This window comes from Pectinophora gossypiella, chromosome 20 (genome assembly GCF_024362695.1).
Source record: "Pectinophora gossypiella chromosome 20, ilPecGoss1.1, whole genome shotgun sequence".
NCBI lineage: Eukaryota > Metazoa > Arthropoda > Insecta > Lepidoptera > Gelechiidae > Pectinophora > Pectinophora gossypiella.
This window is the reverse complement of record NC_065423.1, coordinates 2,828,426-2,847,611: the sequence shown is the minus strand read 5'-3', so window position 1 is coordinate 2,847,611 and position 19,186 is coordinate 2,828,426. Positions and strand designations below refer to the sequence as shown.

Below are 19,186 nucleotides of genomic sequence, written 5' to 3'. Positions count from 1 at the left end.
ACCTACTTATTCGTTTTTTTTCTTCAAACGCGATAAGTTTTAAAGTATCAAAAACGTTTTTTATCGGGTTTCAACACCTACCTCGGTATTTCTGTTTACTAGTTAGCTACCTAACGAATGCGGTGTGTTGGAGTTATTAAAAGTCCCGTTAGTGGTCGACTAACAGTAGTGGGTAACTAATTAGTACTTATCACGCATCGGAAGGCGACACAAACCAGGTAAAAAATATTTCCATAAAGCCAGGTCTAAACTCGTAGTGCGAAAACATAATTTTAATTTATTTTTTACACAGTGCGTCAATTGTCGAGCTATGTGAGAAACACCTATTTATACCTATTTATAAACTTATCTATCTATTAAATACCTAAAAAAATAGTGAAACGTAAGTGAAGACGGTTTCTGTTGGTTTTAAGTCACAAGGCAATAGATTAAAAAAAAGAAAAATGTCGTGTGTGTGTTCGTTTTGTGAACCAGCCATATTTGTTGCCTTCTTGTGCCATATTCGTCGCCTTCTCCGGTCATTATTCGTCAACTGCTCCGGTCATTATTCGTCGCGTTTTCAGGCTAAATTCATCGCTTCATCATTTACAAAATAACTTAAGAAACATTCTTAATTTAAATTTCTTTATTGAAGAAACAAATAATAGACAAAACATATTTGGTACGGTCACAAGCATTAATATGTATACACTTTGTTACCATGTCACATTAACTTTTTTGACAAATTGAACTGTAAGTCTCACTAAATGTCAAATACGTTAGTGCGACAGAATCCTAAAGTGAGTACATTACATTGCTCATGACTGTACACTACTAACACGGCCACAATGCATGCAAAACGCAATCGCCGTGATTCACCAACAAAATGTAGAGTCGCCTTAACATTTTGCCATAAAAATTTCTTTAATCGCTGAACTAAGTGCTCACTGTGACCAATACTTAAGAGCTAAATGGCGCGAAAAGAAACAATAAGTACCTAGTTAACAATATTTTGGTTTCAAGAGAAATAAGTTTATAAGCAATAGCTTTGTAGTCTTGCTAGGAAGTTCGTAAACACGGTCAGTCTTTTTCTTTAGTTCGTCTAAGTCAGTCGTTTGCACTCGAATATCTTTTATTTTAAAAAGATGAGTGATTTAAAATATATGGTTGTTTTTTTAATGGGTATTGTTAGTGTTATAGCAAGTATACAGGACGCTTATGTCAGGCACGGAGTTGTTCCCGATGTTATCTATAGGCCACCCAGATCTCAACTTTATGTAAGTATTAATGTGATCTGTTTTTTATGTGTCTATTTTTACTTAAACTATTATTAGGTATGCATGTAATTATTAAAATAACTAAAAATGTAGACCTATCAAATGCGGACCATCTGTAAAAAATATTGTACCATTCTTAAGACAAATAAAAGTAGATATCTAAATGATAATTTAATTATAAAATAATAGTTTAAAACTTAAGTATCACCTACCTAACTACCTACTTATGTAAGCTTATTTATTAAGTACCCTAGGTCCAATACTTTTTAATTTTTTATTCTTTTAAATTTTTATCAAACTTTATTAATATTTTTTTACATGTTAAATTCATTTACTATTCTATTTCAGTATTTCGAGCACAATTTCTGTAATTGTTATGCGAATAAAATACTCATTCATTCATTCATATTTTATTTTTAAGAATAAGCATTTAAAACTTTTCAATTTCATAAGGAGAGCGTGTCTCGGGTTTGAATTCCGGTTCGGTATACGTACCATTGAATTCAACTTTATAAGTATGAATACACATTCGGATTTCGGATATTATATCCCCCGATACCGACCCCGCCGGCATGGTCGACGATTTCCCTCAATCAACGCTTATCGCTATCGATCCACTAGGATCGATTAATTCTTTCAAATATTTTTCCTCTCAGACGACGCCCTGAGCCGAGGTTCGCGCCCAACTGGGCACCCTCAGGCCTGTTGTCTTAAACGCTGTACCGGGTGAGAGCCTTCAGCACTCCCCATTTGTCCGGCCAAGTAGTTAATGCCATCGGCGGCAAATCTACGATAAGTCACGTCAAAAAAAGGATCATATATGATTGATATCACGTGGTTCCCAGGATTTCTGCCTGGTTTCTGTATAGTTAAGCCGTTGGTCCTGGGTTATTAACCGTACAAACATCTCCACCAACCCAAGAACAAGCTAGTGGGGCAGCGTGGGTGGAGTATGGTCCATACCTCCTCCTGCTCTAAAGGGGGTGGGATTGTTTTTATAAATGATAAGGTATTTTTATGTTATGCTTTTAGTCTACCTAATGTTTTTTATAATAATAATGGGCGTTGAAATATTTTTATGTTATGGTTTAAGTTTAATAATAATATTTCTACAATAAATTATTCATAATATTATTGTAAAGCAAAGCCATTTTGTAAATATTATACCTAGGATAGCAATAGTTAATCCTGGTTTTTTCGAAAGATTATTTTATAAATATGTTTGTTAGGTAGAACCGTGGTAGCCCAGTTGGTAGAACGCTTGCCTCTAACTTGAGGTCGCGGGTTCGAATCCAGCATAGGCCTAAACGATTATCGAATTTGTTTTCGAATTCATGTTTGGATCATAAATGATTATCACGTGCTCAGCGGTGAAGGAAATCTTCGTGAGGAAAGCCACATACCCGAGAAATGTTTTTTCGGAGGTATGTGACCTAACCTGTATTGGTCTGTCCCTTCGCGGGTTGGAAGGTCAGTCAGACAGGCAGTCGCTTCTGTAAAAAACCGGACCTGTCAAGTCTTCAGGTTAGGTAAGCGAACCCAGTGAAAAACGGGATAATGCTAGAGAGTTGATGATGTATTTTAAGTAGAATAGACTACTACTACTATACTACTTATAGTACTTTGTGGTCTCTAGTTTCGTTAGGACATTACAGACTGATCACCTGATTAAGTAAGATGATTCGTAGTTCGCACGTTAAACCGTTGGTCCCGGTTACTACTTACTGATGTAAGTAAGTAGTCGTTACATGAGTCATGTCCGGGGCCTTTGCTGGCTCAATAGTAACCCTGACACCAGGGTTAATGAGGTTGGTACTCCACCTCAGAACCCACACGATAGAAGAAGACGAGACCAATTATAAAAGTCCTAATACTATTCATTGCTACCTTAGCAATAAGGCCGCCTGTTGTACTACCAATCTAATTATAATATCTAATGTATTTTTAAGCCGTTGGTCCTGGCTATTAGCCGTAAAACACCTCCACCAACCCGCATTGGAGCAGCGTGGTGGAGTATGCTCCATACCCCCTCCGGTTGATTGAGGGGAGGCCTGTGCCGAGCAGTGGGACGTATATAGGCTGTTTATGTTTATGTATGTATTTTTAATGAGGAGCTCGGTGGCGCAGCGGTTAACGCGCTCGGCCTGCGATTGTTGAAGTAAAGCAACTTTCGCAAAGGCCGGTCATAGGATGGGTGACCACAAAAAAAAGTTTTCATCTCGAGCTCCTCCGTGCTTCGGAAGGCACGTTAAGCCGTTGGTCCCGGCTGCATTAGCAGTCGTTAATAACCATCAATCCGCACCCCGCGTGATGGTTTAAGGCCCGATCTCCCTATCCATCCATAGGGAAGGCCCGTGCCCCAGCAGTTAATGGGCTGATGATGATGATGTATTTTTAATATGATTCAAGTGCAATAAAGAGGTTTTGGTATTGTATTCCAGGCCAGATTCCCATGGGGCAAAGAAGTGAATTATGGCAACAAGTTGACCCCGTCGCAAGCCTCGCAGCCGCCCATCGTGTCTTGGCAGACCAGCATTGGCACCGGACCGCTATATACCATTGTTATGCTTGGTATGTTATACTTACTGTGTGTGTGTTTGTGTATGTATGTGTGTGTGTGTGTGTGTGTGTGTGCTGTCTTATCTAGCGTAACTGAAGCCGTGGTAGCCAAGTTGGTAGAACGCTTGCCTCTTCGAGGTCGCAGGTTCGAATCCAGCACAGACCTAAAGCAATGATTGTCGAATTTGTTTTCGAATTCATATTTGGATCATAAACGAAACATCGTGAGGAAACCCACATTCTCGAGAAATACATTTTCGGAGGTTTGTGACCTAACCCTGTATTGGTCTGGTTTTCCCTTCGCGGGTTGGAATGTCAGACAGGCAGTCGCTTCTGTAAAAACCGGCCAAATCTTCAGGTTAGGTAAGAGAAGTGTGTCAGGATCGAAGCAAATGGAATTCTATAGTCTCTGCTTACCCCGGTGGGAAATAGGCGTGAGTTTATGTATGTATGTATGTAGGTAAGCGGACTGTGAAAAACGGGATAATGCTAGCGAGATAGTGATCTAGCATACTTGATCCCACTGAACTTTTTAGGACCCTATCTCACTCGGACACGACAGTGGCGCCACCAACCAAAATATGGATAACATAACATACATAAACAGCTACTACCGGAGGAGGTAGGTATGGTATACTTCACCACGCTGCTCCACTGTGGGTTGGTGGAAGTATTTACGGATAACAGCCGGGACCAACTTAACATGCCTTCCGAAGCACGGAATCATCTTATTTCGGACAATCACGTGATTCAAGCCTGCTTTGTCCTTACCAAAAAAAAGGCAGTCTTACAAAGTGATTTCTGTTGTTGGCAACACAAGTAGAAAATAATAATATTTTTTTGGTATGGCAATTTTGGGCGCATCGAATGACCGACGCCTCCCGCGAAAGTGTATAAGTGTATTTTATTTTAATAATTATTTAATTAAATAGTGACAAGGAACAATGTGGTGTTTTGCTGCAGTTAGAATTAGGACCCTCGACCTCTCACCATCTACTACACATACAGTCCACACACACAATTTCGACAATGTCATCATTAGGACTCGAACCCGGACCTCCATCGTGAGCTAAAAGTTTGCCTAACTATGATTTCGTTGCTCAGACCCCGACGCGCCGTCCCGTGCCAACCCAACAAAGCGCAACTGGTTGCACTGGTTGGTGGGCAACGTCCCCGGGAAGGACGTGGCCAGGGGCGAGATCCTGGCCGGGTACAACGGACCGGCGCCCCCGAAGGCGTCCGGGCTGCACCGCTACGTCCTACTTGTCTTCCAGCAGAACGGCCGGCTGAGCTTCAATGAGAATTACTTGGACAAGTAAGTAGTTTAGTATACTCAGTAACCAGGTGAGAGCCCTCAGCTCTCCTCATTAGTCCGAGTAGTGATCTAGGTACAAATAAGTCACGTCAAAAAATAGCATAAGTATACTTATTTATGAGGAGCTCGGTGGCGCAGCGGTTAACGCGCTCGGTCTGCGATTGTTGAAGTTAAGTAACTTTCGCAAAGGCCGGTCATAGGATGGGTGACCAAAAAAAAAAAGTTTTCATCTCGAGCTCCTCCGTGCTTCGGAAGGCACGTTAAGCCGTTGGTCCCGGCTGCATTAGCAGTCGTTAATAACCATCAATCCGCTCTGGGCCCGCGTGATGGTTTAAGGCCCGATCTCCCTATCCATCCATAGGGAAGGCCCGTGCCCCAGCAGTGGGGACGTTAATGGGCTGGTGATGATGATACTTACCTAAACCAGCGTGCCGCTATGATGGCCGTTTTGACACAATAAAGTACAGCAATTCGCTTCGTCGATATATACTACTCAGGTACGTCAATGGTGCTAATTCCTGTAAATACCATCTAATTTTATTTTAAGTTATACCTATCTGTCATTTTCTTATCCGCCGAAAAGGAAAGGGACGGGTAATCGACAAGCATAAAATTTATGGAACACACGTCAATTTTAAGCACAAATCTAAAACAACCGTCTAAAAATTTTACATTGGCCAATAACCCGACAGAATTAAGTTGACAGCACACGTCAATCGGTTTGCATACCAGCGAGATACCTTTTTGATTCGCCCGGGTTATTCATTCATTTACTCATTCTTCTTAAAATTAAGGGCTGTCAATCAGTCGTCCCTTTCCTTTTCGGCGGATAAGAAAATGACAGGTATAACTTAAAGTAAAATTAGGGGGTGTCTGCAGGAATCGGGGCCAATATCACAATAAAATACAGCTCCTTTAATATAAGTATGAATTAATACGACACATAAGCGCGGGACACACGTCAAAGTGGCCAAGTGTCGTATTCACCAGAAGACAATTTCCCATCGAACCTGGACCTCCAAATCGAGAGCCCAACGCTCCAACCACTAGACCACGGGACTCTAGACCACAAAACTTGCAGTCACTTTTAGTATTTGTAATACAAAAAAAATATTTAGAAAGAAATAGCGACAAAATAATGATTTCTGAATCAAAGTACAAAATCTTGAAAAATGTACAAAATAGGTCATACATATCTCCTAAACCGTAAATGATCGCTGATCGCATAATGTGAAACTTTGGGCCACTCTGTATATTTTATTATTATTCTGTTTTTTTTTTCAGTTCACCCAGCCGCGGAGGGTTCAACCTTAACAACTTTGTTGCCAACTACGAACTTGGGGAGCCTATTGCTGGCAACTTTTTCTTCTCCTATCACACTGGTTAAAATATCACTAAGTATTTATACAATATGATACCTAACAAAGAATATGTAAACCGTATTTAATAAAAGTATTTTTAAAATCGTAATAATTGTTTTTTTTTTAATAATTGATTTTATGTTTAAATAAGCATCAGTACAGTCATGAGCAATATAATGTACCCACTTTAGGACTCTGTCGCACTAACATATTTGACATTTAGTGAGACTTACAGTTCAATTTGTCAAAAAAGTTAATGTGACATGGTACCAAAGTGTATACATATTAATGCTCGTGACCGTACCAGGCCCAGCCGTGGTAGTCCAGTTGGAAGAACGCTTGACTCCCACTGGGAAGTCGCAGGTTCGAATCCAGCACGGGCCTAAACCTATGATTTTCGAAATCATTTTTCGCATTAATGTTTGGATCGTAAATCCCGGTAGATTTCACGGAACAAAACGCTTTTGTTACTCGACTGCGGTGAAGCAAAAAGTTGGGTTATCTGTTTGACCGCTATGTTAAGTATGTACACAGGGTGTTAGTAACATCGTAACGAAAACTCTGAGGGATGATTCAGACCATGATTCTGAGTTGATATCAAGTAGAATTTTCCGCCGCAAAAGTATGGAACTGAAAATAGTTTAAAAATCACTAAAATTTTCACGAATTGTCCTACAGGAAAATCCCTTTGATATCAACTCAGAATCATGGTCTGAATCATCCCTCAGAGTTTTCGTTACGATGTCACTAATACCCATATGTACTTGTATGTACTTGTACGGGGTGTAAGCGAATGCTGAAGGGGATGATTCAGCTAATTAATCTGGGTTAATATGAAGTAGAATTTACCATCACGAAAATATACAATTGAAAATAAGTAAGTAACTTAAAAAAATAAAAATTCTCATGAATTTTGTGACGGAAAATTCATATTAATTCAGTATCATGATCTGAATCATCCCCCTCAGTATTATTATTCCCCCTATGTCACTAACACCCTGTATACGTATCCTTTTAGCTTGCTACGGCGATTGGTATAGGTAGTCGCAAGCAAGGCCAAGACCTATTATTAAAATAAATATCTCATCTATAAATATTTTTGTATTTTAGATATACTTACATTAAAACCCTATCGTATTAACGAACTCATTTGTCTACTGAAACTTTGTTTGAATTTGTCAAGCATGTTAATTCGACATGGTTCTAACTAGACATACGTGTATTAAATTCCACATATTTTTAGAAGTCACCGTACTTTATTTACTTATTTTATTGACCGAAATTGTACAAGGGCAACATATGTTTCAAGAATAACAAACAATAATCGTACCTATTAATGATAGAATACGTAATAAGATTCAAAAATACACATCAGGTGATATAAAAACGATATTTGATTGTAAATTGAGCGCATTTTCTTATAAGACTTTGAAACCATAGCAGTACACATTCTGAGAATCTGTCATAATGTCTATCCTTAGTTACTTTATAGTTGCTCTACTTCTCTTAGCGAATGCAAAATCTGACTCCAATGTATCGAGGACTTTCAAAAAACTTCAATTGGTTCCCAATGTCATCCCGACCGCACCCCAGAATAAACTTACTGTAAGTAACTTCTGGGGGGTTAAAATGGCCACATCGAAGCAATTCATCTAAGAAAGCAATGTTGCTATTTGACATTTGTTTGCATTGCGCACTTACTTTTATATGTGCAAATGTCAAATTGCAACACTGCTCTTTGCTGCTCTTAGATGAATCGCTTCAATGTGGCCATTTTAACCCCCCTGTTTATTTCACCCCTAAAAATAAAATATGATAACCTAATTCCGTTTTGAAGTCTGTTAAAAATTATCGCCATTTTTAACGTCTAAACTATCTATTCATCAAAATCGGTCCAGTAGCTTTGGCGTCAAAGCGTAACAGAGTTACATTAAATAGCCTACATACATCACACTGTTGGGTTCAGGCTTCCGTAATCAACCGGACTGCCGTGTCACGCACAAGTCTGCTATCTTAAAATAGTCGAGTTACGAATAACCAGTGCAAAAGGGGTTTATATCCTATGCTTTACATAGTTCAGTAAAAACATTTTAAAATTTATTGATTCTTTTTGAGATATAGAGGTTGACAAAGTCTGCTAACTTGATTTTTTTGCATGTGGGTCACGCCTAACTCATCTAACTAAAAGTTACAATAGATAGGCGTGACTACGACGAAGGCAATCCTAGGGATTCGCGACATTCTTTGTACTTGCAAAGCCGGCGCCCAGGGAGGAAACACTTCCTGAATCTGAGAGAGAAGTCGAGGACCCAAAATGCTTTGAACCAGGCATAAAGGGGAAATATTTTTTGGTTTGAATAAGAATGGGAAACTTCTTTAGAACAGTGATACTACCTGGAACCGTTGGTCAAAGGATTGAGTTTTACAAGAACCATCAATGGGAGGATACAATACCAGGCTGGAAAACTGTTTGTTGTGAGAAAGCATACTCAAATGTGATGAGGATGATAAGGTCTTGTGAATTTTCTTGTTGAATAAAGAATTGCAATGGATGTAACCCTGGGTTTTCATAACTGAGCAAGCGATAACATCATCGCTATTAATATTATTTTTAGTTTTGGTCATCAATTGCAGCATCAAAATCGTAAATAGTTCATGAGCACAGGGTTATTTTGTTTATTGCTTTTGTTCCTAGATGATTCTCGTTCGCCGAATGCGATTTTTTGTAAAACATTTGTTGAACCTTTGCTGGGTTCGGCTTCTTCAAGGGTTCTATGTATATTATACCCCCTTGGAAGCGGTTTTTGTGGTTTGTCGCGAAACGGATTCAGGTTTTGTGAACTGATGGTCTGTGTTGTCGATTTTTGTGATAATCTGTCAGATCGTCAATCTCTTTTACTCTCGAGAATTCGCTGTGCAACCGGGAACTGTATCAGTTGCCATGAGGGTGTACCCTGGTTCCAGAGCTTTGTGTATTCTGCAGTCACAAGGGAGGACGAGTTGATTGATCTCATCATAGCCAAGAAGAGAATTATATTTTTCTTTTGTGAGGTATAATTGTCACAATTCAAAGCCAAGTTCTTGTGGTTGCAAGGGTTGTTCAATACAGAGACAGAATGCTGATGCTGTATTATGGACTTTTCAGCCTGCAGTGGTCTTTCTCGAAAAATAATCCTTTACGGTTGGTTTCCACATCCATAGTATGTAAATATGATCCTAAGCTAACAGCTTTTTGGCAGTACTTTCAATTTTAACACCATCTTCTGAATATCTACGGGTTTCATAGGTGGAATAAGTCCCATAGATGTTTAGAGGGCGATCTAAATAATGAAGGTACCTACTGTTGACGAGATTTTTCTGTGGATGTGCAGGAGGCTATTTGCATGGCCAGGCTAGCTGTGGGGATTGCTGTTTTCAATAACGTTGGTTCTGTTCATTGAGACGTTTGTGTCAAGGGTGAAATATGATACTGAGGCGAAGCAGGCGGAGGAGGCCAGTTTTTATAGTTTTATTTTCTACTTTCTTCGAGGGTTGTCCCTCGCAATAGAAAACCAAATTCCTACTCTGAAGTACAAATTTCACAGGATCCATTCTTGTACATTCTTGTTGAGAGTGGAGATCCATTTTCAGCAATGATCGTCTTGATTGACTCTTCTACGCTTGTGGCTGCAAAAAGCGTAGGGAGTATGTTTCGAGCCGGTGCAAACTTCCATCGTGTCTGGTACAATTCGTGCTTGCATAGCAGACAAGTTTTCGGGAGAGGGGAGTTATGCAGTCTAGCAGATTGTGTGGAGAAAGAGTAAATAAGTCGTCGGAAGGTACAATGCAGACTCTTGGCCACGAAAACATTATTTTATATTGCGACGAACTACTGGAAGGTGTTTCCAAGGGGGTGTGGTGTGCTGGCCTTGAGGATGGTTGAATTTAGTAAGGGTTCAATAGATGTTTTGAGTAAGGGGTGGTGCATGTGTGCCGATGATTATAGAGTGATGAAAATTGTGAGGAGGAATTAATCGATTCCTGAAGGTTATGCCTACAACATTTTTAGCTATGGCATTGTGATTGATGATTGCAAACATGCTGTTGGAATCCCATTTTTTTCATTGTATTGAGAAGAAGTTTAAACATAATTATATATTTCACAAATATTTTTTCTAAACATTCATTATATTTTAGATTATTTTATTTAAAATTATAAAATTACATAATTCTGAGCTCCTGATTGCTGATTGATTAATGTGTACGAAGCAAAAAAAGTATGTCAGGGTAGAAAAAAAGGAATTCCCAACTTGTACATTAATATTTCCAATTTTGTAGATATCAAAATTAAACTAAGTACTTAATATAAATATTTTCCTTGTATCCATTTCACTTAGTCGACTCAACCCGGGCTACCCCAAAAAGCAGTCTTTATAGAAAGCTTGTAACGATCATCTCTTACAACTAATAATTAGCATAGATAGATTAAAGTTATAATAACAAACCGGCTGTGCCAAACTCTGCTAACTTAATATAGCACAGACCGCGTGACCACATCTCTATGGAAGAGTGGTCATGCACAACTCTTAAACTCGATTTAAATAAAAATTATTATAATAAAGAAAAAAATCAAAAGTGCCTGTTATTCAGAGTACATTTTAGAATATTTTCTGATATTTTGATGACAGATATTTCACTTAATACGAACTATACAGACGATTAACTGAAAAAAACTTTAAAGGCGATTTACTCAAAACAGCATTTTTTGAGATAGCAGAGATTCGTATGACACGGCAGCGGAGCGGGTACGGTACATAGTCCACCACGCTTCTCCACTGCGTTTTTTTCGGCTTATGGAAACAGAATAAGGCTGCGTTTCCATTGACGCGGAGCTGTGCGGAGATGTGCAGGAATCGACCAATCACCGTGAGGAGAGAGTGACAGAGCGTCTTCGTATTTCGCTCTCTCGAACGCTGTGATTGGTCAAATCCGCACATCTCCGCTCTTCTCCGCCCATCTCCGCGTCAGTGGAAACCTTCTTTTATTTGCGCACCCTTTTTTCTGGCCGGGCAAATGGCGCTGAGGGCTCTCACCCGGTAAATAGTTACATTCGTATTTATAATATTAGTAAGGGATTAACGTTTTTTTTAATGAAGGACCTTCCAATCGACGTTCCCAAACCACACGATAGATGGCGTTGGTAATTTTTAATAATTATTAAAACCTATTTTCTCATTGCTGGGGTACATAATCACATTATGTATAGAATGATGTAGCTACCTATATTGCTTCTCTTTATTTTGATCAGAATTATAATGGGTAGAAGTTGTAATTGTACCTACCTTAAAAACGGTCATCATTTATACCCAAAAACAGAGATAATTTATTTATTTATTTTGAGGAAGATTTACGGCCATATACATTTTCTAACATAATAACCAGACAATAACTAAAGGCTAATTACAAGTCTCCACCTAATAAAAGATGCATATCTGTTATCTATGAAATTAGAAGTGTAAATGAAGAAAAAACTTAACAGCGTCATCAATCGTGTTTTGGGGAACGCCGATTGGAATGTCCGTTATGGATTTCGCATAGCTCTACAGATAGTGTTATTATTACAGGTAATTTACGGAGAAGACAGAGAAGTAGAATTGGGAAACAGTTTTGAAATCACCGACACGTTGTCACCACCAAAAGTGACATGGGATGGGGACGAAGACAGTTTATACACACTAATTATGACCGGTAAGAATTCGTAACCTGCGTCCGAAGGACGTTATATGTATACCAGGGGTGGCCAACTTGATTGGACCCAAGATCTCTTGTTCAATAACGAGACCCTGCGCGATCTACCAATTACATACCTACTTCTAAAATCTTAAATGAAACAGCATAGTTGAGTACACAATCATGTAGATTTTTTTATTTTATTAAGAGAAAAAACATAAGTGTGAAAATTACAATTATGAGGCGTGCCTAATAGAAAGTCTAATCGTGATTTACATCGACAATCGTTGAAACGTCGTAACCCCGGTAGTCTCTGCCGTCAGTCAACTGTCAGTCAACTGATTGACTGAAACCCTCCCGTCCCTCCCCCGCGTCCCACACGCTTCCTGCTTATTGGTCATCGCGAGCCGAAAACAAAAGACTATGCTGCGTAAAATAGAGGATAAATACCGTGACGGTTGAAAAATTATACAAGATGATGAGTCCAGCAGTAGGTGATTACGTGGGACAGTCTGGTTTACGTATTTATATTTTTTGCCTTGCCACGATCGACTGGTCTAACAGTCGGACCTGTTGGCCACCCCTGTTTTATACGATCCCGACGACCCGATTACTCTAGCCATAGAGGCAGCCAATCAGCTCGCGACACCAAACACTTCAGGACCCCGATACCGACCCCGCCGGCGTAGTAGACAACTTCCCTCAATCAGCGCTTATCGCTATCGACCCACTAGGGTCGATTAATTCTTTCAAATATTTTTCCTCTCAGACGACGCCCTGAGCCGAGGTTCGCGCCCAACTGGGCACGCTCAGGCCTGTAGTCTTAAATGTTGTACCGGGTGAGAGCCTTCAGCGCTCCCCATTTGTCCGGCCAAGTAGTTAATGCCATCTGCGGCAAATCTACAATAAGTCACGTCATTTTAACCCCCCAGTAAACAGTTATTGTAGAAAATGAGCACTTCACAAACAGGAACTTAGAATCACAGTTGAACGATAATACCTATATTATTAGGAGCTCGGTGGCGCAGAGGAGCTCGGTGGCGCAGCGGTAATCGCGCTCGGTCTGCGATTGTTGAAGTTAAGCAACTTTCGTAAAGGCCGGTCATAGGATGGGTGACCACAAAAAAAAAGTTTTCATCTCGAGCTCCTCCGTGCTTCGGAAGGCACGTTAAGCCGTTGGTCCCGGCTGCATTAGCAGTCGTTAATAACCATCAATCCGCACTGGGCCCGCGTGATGGTTTAAGGCCCGATCTCCCTATCCATCCATAGGGAAGGCCCGTGCCCCAGCAGTGGGGACGTTAATGGGCTGGTGATAATACCTATATTAAATACAATATACCTACTTCACGAAAATAAGATGCAATAGACACGTAGATCTCAGTTAATAATAAAGGACATATCAAGGTCTCGGATGTAATGTGTCAGAGCAGAATAAAACGAATAGGCCCAACTAGTCAAATTAGTTACTTTTTACTAAACTTTAAAACACGAAATCAACTTATGACGTCATAGAAAAACGTGACAAAATGTCGCACTTATTATTACATTTCTTATTTTTCATTTTTATTATTTTACATTTCTTATTCATTACTTATTATTACATTATTATTACATTTGTCTTTATTAAAATTCATAAATAGGTAAGTAACTTAAATAGACCGTCATAAGAACAGTCGTGAGCAATATAATGTACCCACTTTAGGACTCTGTCGCACTAACATATTTGACATTTAGTGAGACTTACAGTTCAATTTGTCAAAAAAGTTAATGTGACATGGTACCAAAGTGTATACATATTAATGCTCGTGACCGTATATACATAACCCCAAAAAAGATGAATTTATTTTATTTCAGGTCCAGACGTGCCTTTTCCCCAGCCGCCTCGCCCAAGTCAGATCCTCCACTGGCTGATTGGGAACATAGAGGGCAATGACCTAGACAGTGGTGACGTCATAGCCCCCTATCTACAACCCCTCCCCCCACCAACGAGTGACCCTCTCCGCTACACACTGTTGGTTTACAAACAGAACGACGTGGAAAACTTTACAGAACTGTAAGTTTGGCTTTTATAGAAGCTGGGTGATAGCGGCGGAAGGTGTGAGTTAGGCCAGGCGCGCACTACGAGTTTTTCGCCGCGCGGCAAAAAAGAGCAGCGGCATAATGTCGCACTGTAATACTGCGCCGCTGCGGGGGCTCTGCCGCAATACAATTTAAAACTGGTACAGAATTACAGTGCGACATTATGCCGCTGCTTTTTTCTGCCGCGCGGCGAAAAACTCGTGCGCGCCTGGCCTTAAAGCAGGGCTTCACAGATAAACACTAGGTATTGTTTTAAAAGCTCAATTATTATTACGTTTCAATAATATCCCAACAAAAACATTTTCATATTAAATATGCCAAGACGAGATCATATCAATCTCAATGTCAAAAAGTTGTCAGATCTTATGTAGAGCCAAGCTTCTAACTCTACACGGGCTAACTATACAGGGTGTTAGTGACATCGTAACGAAAAAAAAAATGGAACGCCTATTTTATTGTACTAAAAACGATGGTGGGTGTTTTTCTTGTCGCAAATGTTTAATTAAGATTTTCAATTTTTACTGTGCCGCAATGTAAGTCGAACAACGCGCCACACAGACGCTAAACTTACGCGCGGCTACGTTACGCGTGTGAGATACGATGTTGATATCTAGGTAGGAGTTTTCAATCTCTTGTATTTAGATGCTTAGTAGTGGTTCAACGTTTAAAAATGTTGTTTGTTGAAGTAGAACACCTACTGCCACGATTTTTCACGCACGGTACCTACCTACCAGTTATTAAAACGTTCCTAACTTATTAACAATAAAAACCCTACTCTTGCCTTACCTTAATTGTTATTCCTTCGGATGAAGTACCTAGGTAGGTACCCTAGAACATGTCACGTCACGTAGGTATGCAACATCGCGTTTCCTCCGCGGTAGGTAGGTATAACACGCACTCACAAACACAACACCTTGCTCTTTAATAAACATCAACAATCTTCCATACTTTTGCGCAGTAAATGGTCTATGATCTATCATCATAGTCGACACTACTCATTTACAGAATGAAACAAACACTCACAAACACGAAAAAAATATCCTCGAAAAACATCACGCGATTCGGGTCAAGCTTAGTATTCGACTGAGCGGAAGCGCGCGGCGGCGTTAGCGCAAAGCATCAAAGGCGCCGACTAAGAGCGCCGACGACGCACCGGCCGCGGCCGCGTCGAGCCGACGACTAGAGAGAGAGAGAGAAGTATGTTTATGGTGCAAGTGACAGAGAAAGAAATAGTATCTGTTCGTATGCCTACTTTATTGGCGAGCGTTGCCCTTGACCCGTGCGCCGGCTATTCACCTGCGCATAGCTGAAGTTGTAGATACGTTATTATTATTATTGATGACATTGATAAAATTTAATAATTAGTAATTTTTATTTGTTTATTTTAAATGTGCGTTCTATGCAGCTTAAAACACAATATGGGACTGAAAAAAATCTTATTATTTTTATGAATTTGGCGACAGGAAACTTCACTTGATACCTATCAACTCAAAGAAATACCTAGTATCTGTTCGTAATGCCTACTTTATTGGCGCGCGTTGCCCTTGATCCGTGAGGCTATTCACGTCCGAGTATCCATCAAGACAGATCAAACAAGCCCTAACTCGGAGGTCTTGCGTCCCAGGATCCTTTAATTATGTCTTAGAACCTTCTTGGCCTATGTGGTCCAGTGGTTGAGCGATGGGATGCGGAGGGTCCGGGTTCGTATTCCGGTGGGGACATATCACAAAAATCTGTTTATAAGGCCTTTGGTTGGGACGTTACAGGCTGATCACCTGATTGTCCGAAAGTAAAATGATCCGTGCTTCGGAAGGTACGTTAAGTCGTTGCTCCCGTCTACTAGGTACTTATGTAAGCACGTAGCCGTTACATGAATATTGTACACAGAACAGGATAGGTTTAATTAGTTCTTTACTGATGATTTAACAATGAGATTTAAAACTACGAATAACTTAGTACTTAGTACCTCGGTACGGTACCAACATGTACTTAACAAGAAAAATAAGATCACTCCACTCGGACAATTTTTTTCTTTGAACATGCCGACATTGCCTACGCGGCGGAGTTGCCGAACTATCGATAGGTAGATTATCAATTGTTGAACTTGAAAATTATCTAAACTATCGAAAGTAGTGATAGTACATTTAGATCGATACTAGCGATAGTACCGATAGGTCTTGCTTTGTAACAATAATGGGTATTGATCTAAAAGATTTATTTATTTTCGATTTTTGTGTAGCGAGGTTTTGCGTAGGTACTTACATACTAAGTTGGTGGATGGTTGACATAGTAGGTAACTAATTACCTAATCTGTGGTGGTTGTGTTAGTTGGTTGTTAGTTATTCTAATGACAACAAAGAATACAATTATTTACTGTTTCAACTGTTTTAGGTAGATAATGGCCCTGATTCCTATGAGTAAATGAATGAATAACCCGGTCGAATCAAAAAGGTATCTCGCTGGTAACTTAATTCTGTCGGTTGTTTTAGATTTCTGCTTAAAATTGACGTGTATTCCATAAATTTTATGCCTGTTGATTATCCGTCCATTTAAGAATAAGAATAAAATAAATTTATAATTTACGATAGACAGAGAAAGAAATAGGATCGGTTCGTAGTGCCTACTTTGTAGGCCGCGCCGCCGCCGCGCCGCCGGCGTGCGGCGCGGGGCGCGCGGAGCGGGGCGTGCGGAGCGGGGCGCGCGGCGCGGTGCGTGTGGCCGTTGACCCGTTCGAGCAGCTGTTGTCTCCATTACATCGAAAATTTTCGATAATTTGTCATTATTGTTTTTTTTATTGAAATTTGGGTTCTATGCAGCTAAAAGCACAATATGGAATTGAAAATAATTAAAAACAAAACTCAAAATTTCATGAATTTTGCGACGGAAAATTCCACTAGATATTAACTCAGAATCATGGTCTGAATCATCCCTTTCAGTATTCGTTACGATGTCACTAACACCCGGTATACAAACCCAATGTTTAAAAACTCTACACGTTAGGCAAACTATGGGACTTGTCTGTTTCACTCCTTCATGAACTGTAATAAATAACACAATTGGCCCCGATTCCTGCAGACACCTCCTAATTTTATTTTAAGTTATACCCGTCATTTTCTTATCCGCCGAAAAGGAAAGGGACGGATGATTATTAGCAACTTAATTTTAAAACGAATGAATAACCCGGGCGAATAAAATAGGCATCTCACTAGTTGGTATGTAATCCGTTTGCTCTGTCGGGTTATTGGTCTGTAGGGTTGGCTGATGTAAATTTTTTAGACGATTGTTTTAGATTTCTGCTCAAAATTGACGTATGTTCCATAAATTTTATGCCTGTCGATTACCCGTCCCTTTCTTTTTCAACAGTTCCATACTTCTCGTCTTTTTTGTATTAAACTGTGTTGCGAAAGGAGCTCGGTGGCGCAGCGGTAAACAAACAACTTTCGCAAAGGCCGGTCATAGGAAGGGTGACCACAAAAAAAAAAGTTTTCATCTCGAGCTCCTCCGTGCTTTGGAAGGCACGTTAAGCCGTTGGTCCCGGCTGCATTAGCAGGCGTTAATAACCACCAATCCGCACTAGGCCCGCGTGGTGGTTTAAGGCCCGATCTCCCTATCCATCCATAGGGAAGGCCCGTGCCCCAGCAGTGGGGACGTTAATGGGCTGGTGATGAAGTGTTGCTTTTTTTTTTTTTTTTTTTTTTTTTTGACGTGACTTATTGTAGATTTGCCGCAGATGGCATTAACTACTTGGCCGGACAAATGGGGAGCGCTGAAGGCTCTCACCCGGTACAACGTTTAAGACAACAGGCCTGAGGGTGCCCAGTTGGGCGCGAACCTCGGCTCAGGGCGTCGTCTGAGAGGAAAAATATTTGAAAGAATTAATCGACCCTAGTGGGTCGATAGCGATAAGCGCTGAATGAGGGAAATCGTCGACCACGCCGGCGGGGTCGGTATCGGGGTCCTGAAGTGTTTGGTGTCGCGAGCTGATTGGCTGCCTCTATGGCTAGAGTAATCGGGTCGTCGGGATCGTATATTACGTCCTTCGGACGCCGATACTTAAGTGTTGCATAAGATACATCTCCCTTCGCTAGACATCGTACTATATCTATGTCGTGAAGGCTAAAAAAAGCCACATCGAAGCAATTAACCTAAAAAAGCATTATTGCAATTTGACATTTGCGCACACAAAAGTAAGTGCGCAATGCAAACAAATGTCAAATAGCAATATTGCTTCTTTAAATTAATTTCTTCGATGTACTTAGCCTTTTTAACCCCCTGCTCTCAATAATGCTACATTATATGGGGTGTTGTGTTCTTAACTTTTTCAGGTCGACCCTCAAACGTAAAGGTTTTAAAATCGCCGACTTCGCCGAAAAACACAATCTTGATGGTCCTGTATTTGGAAATTTCTTCTTGGCGAGCACAGTCAAAGCTATTTTTTGAAAAAGAAAAAAAATGGTTTAATTTGGTAACAACTGTTTGTGGTACTATTTAATATATTTTTTATCTGACAAATAATTGTAATTAAATAAATTAAATACATAAAAAAAAATTGTTTATTATAGGAAGGTGTTGGTTTATTTAATAAATAAATAATCTAAAAATTATTATTATAAAAGAATATTATTGACTATTTTTATTATTTAAAAAGAACAAATTAATAAAGATTTATTTTTGCGTTATGCACGGTGGAGTACCTATGCTCTATATCCCCTCCGGTTGATTGAGGAAGGCCTGTTAAGTTAAAATGGTTGCAAATTGTCTCTGATTTCTGCCCATCCCATTAGGGATTACGAGCGTGAGTTTATGTAGGTATGTCTTTTTGTACTCAAAAAGACTAACTCATCCCTGTAAGCAACCATCAGGATTGATACAGGTTACTAAACAATATAACAGAATTACGCCTAGGT

At 39.9% G+C, this 19,186-nt stretch overlaps 2 protein-coding genes across 2 annotated transcripts; both read left to right on the top strand.

Moving 5' to 3' along the window:
• Nucleotides 1-913: 913 nt before the first annotated feature.
• LOC126375942 (protein D3-like) lies at nt 914-6,572 on the top strand. The gene is made up of 4 exons (XM_050023049.1): nt 914-1,256; nt 3,698-3,827; nt 4,920-5,130; nt 6,415-6,572. Exons 1-4 carry the CDS (start codon nt 1,125-1,127, stop codon nt 6,515-6,517), a joined length of 576 nt encoding a protein of 191 aa, XP_049879006.1. The 5' UTR covers nt 914-1,124; the 3' UTR covers nt 6,518-6,572.
• Nucleotides 6,573-7,787: 1,215 nt separating this feature from the next.
• LOC126375943 (protein D2-like) lies at nt 7,788-18,830 on the top strand. Its single transcript, XM_050023051.1, has 4 exons — nt 7,788-8,096; nt 12,095-12,218; nt 14,055-14,253; nt 18,605-18,830. The coding sequence occupies exons 1-4, from the start codon at nt 7,959-7,961 to the stop codon at nt 18,717-18,719; spliced, it is 576 nt and encodes a 191-aa protein (XP_049879008.1). The 5' UTR covers nt 7,788-7,958; the 3' UTR covers nt 18,720-18,830.
• Nucleotides 18,831-19,186: the final 356 nt, after the last annotated feature.

Bases quoted from the DNA above. Each gene is read 5' to 3' on its own strand.
- LOC126375943 (XM_050023051.1), top strand. From the start codon at position 7,959: ATGTCTATCCTTAGTTACTTTATAGTTGCTCTACTTCTCTTAGCGAAT. The intron at 8,097-12,094 runs GTAAGTAACTTC...TTATTATTACAG, and splicing joins CACCCCAGAATAAACTTACT to GTAATTTACGGAGAAGACAG. The intron at 14,254-18,604 runs GTAAGTTTGGCT...TAACTTTTTCAG, and splicing joins GTGGAAAACTTTACAGAACT to GTCGACCCTCAAACGTAAAG.
- LOC126375942 (XM_050023049.1), top strand. From the start codon at position 1,125: ATGAGTGATTTAAAATATATGGTTGTTTTTTTAATGGGTATTGTTAGT. The intron at 3,828-4,919 runs GTATGTTATACT...TTCGTTGCTCAG, and splicing joins ATATACCATTGTTATGCTTG to ACCCCGACGCGCCGTCCCGT. The intron at 5,131-6,414 runs GTAAGTAGTTTA...TTTTTTTTTCAG, and splicing joins AATGAGAATTACTTGGACAA to TTCACCCAGCCGCGGAGGGT.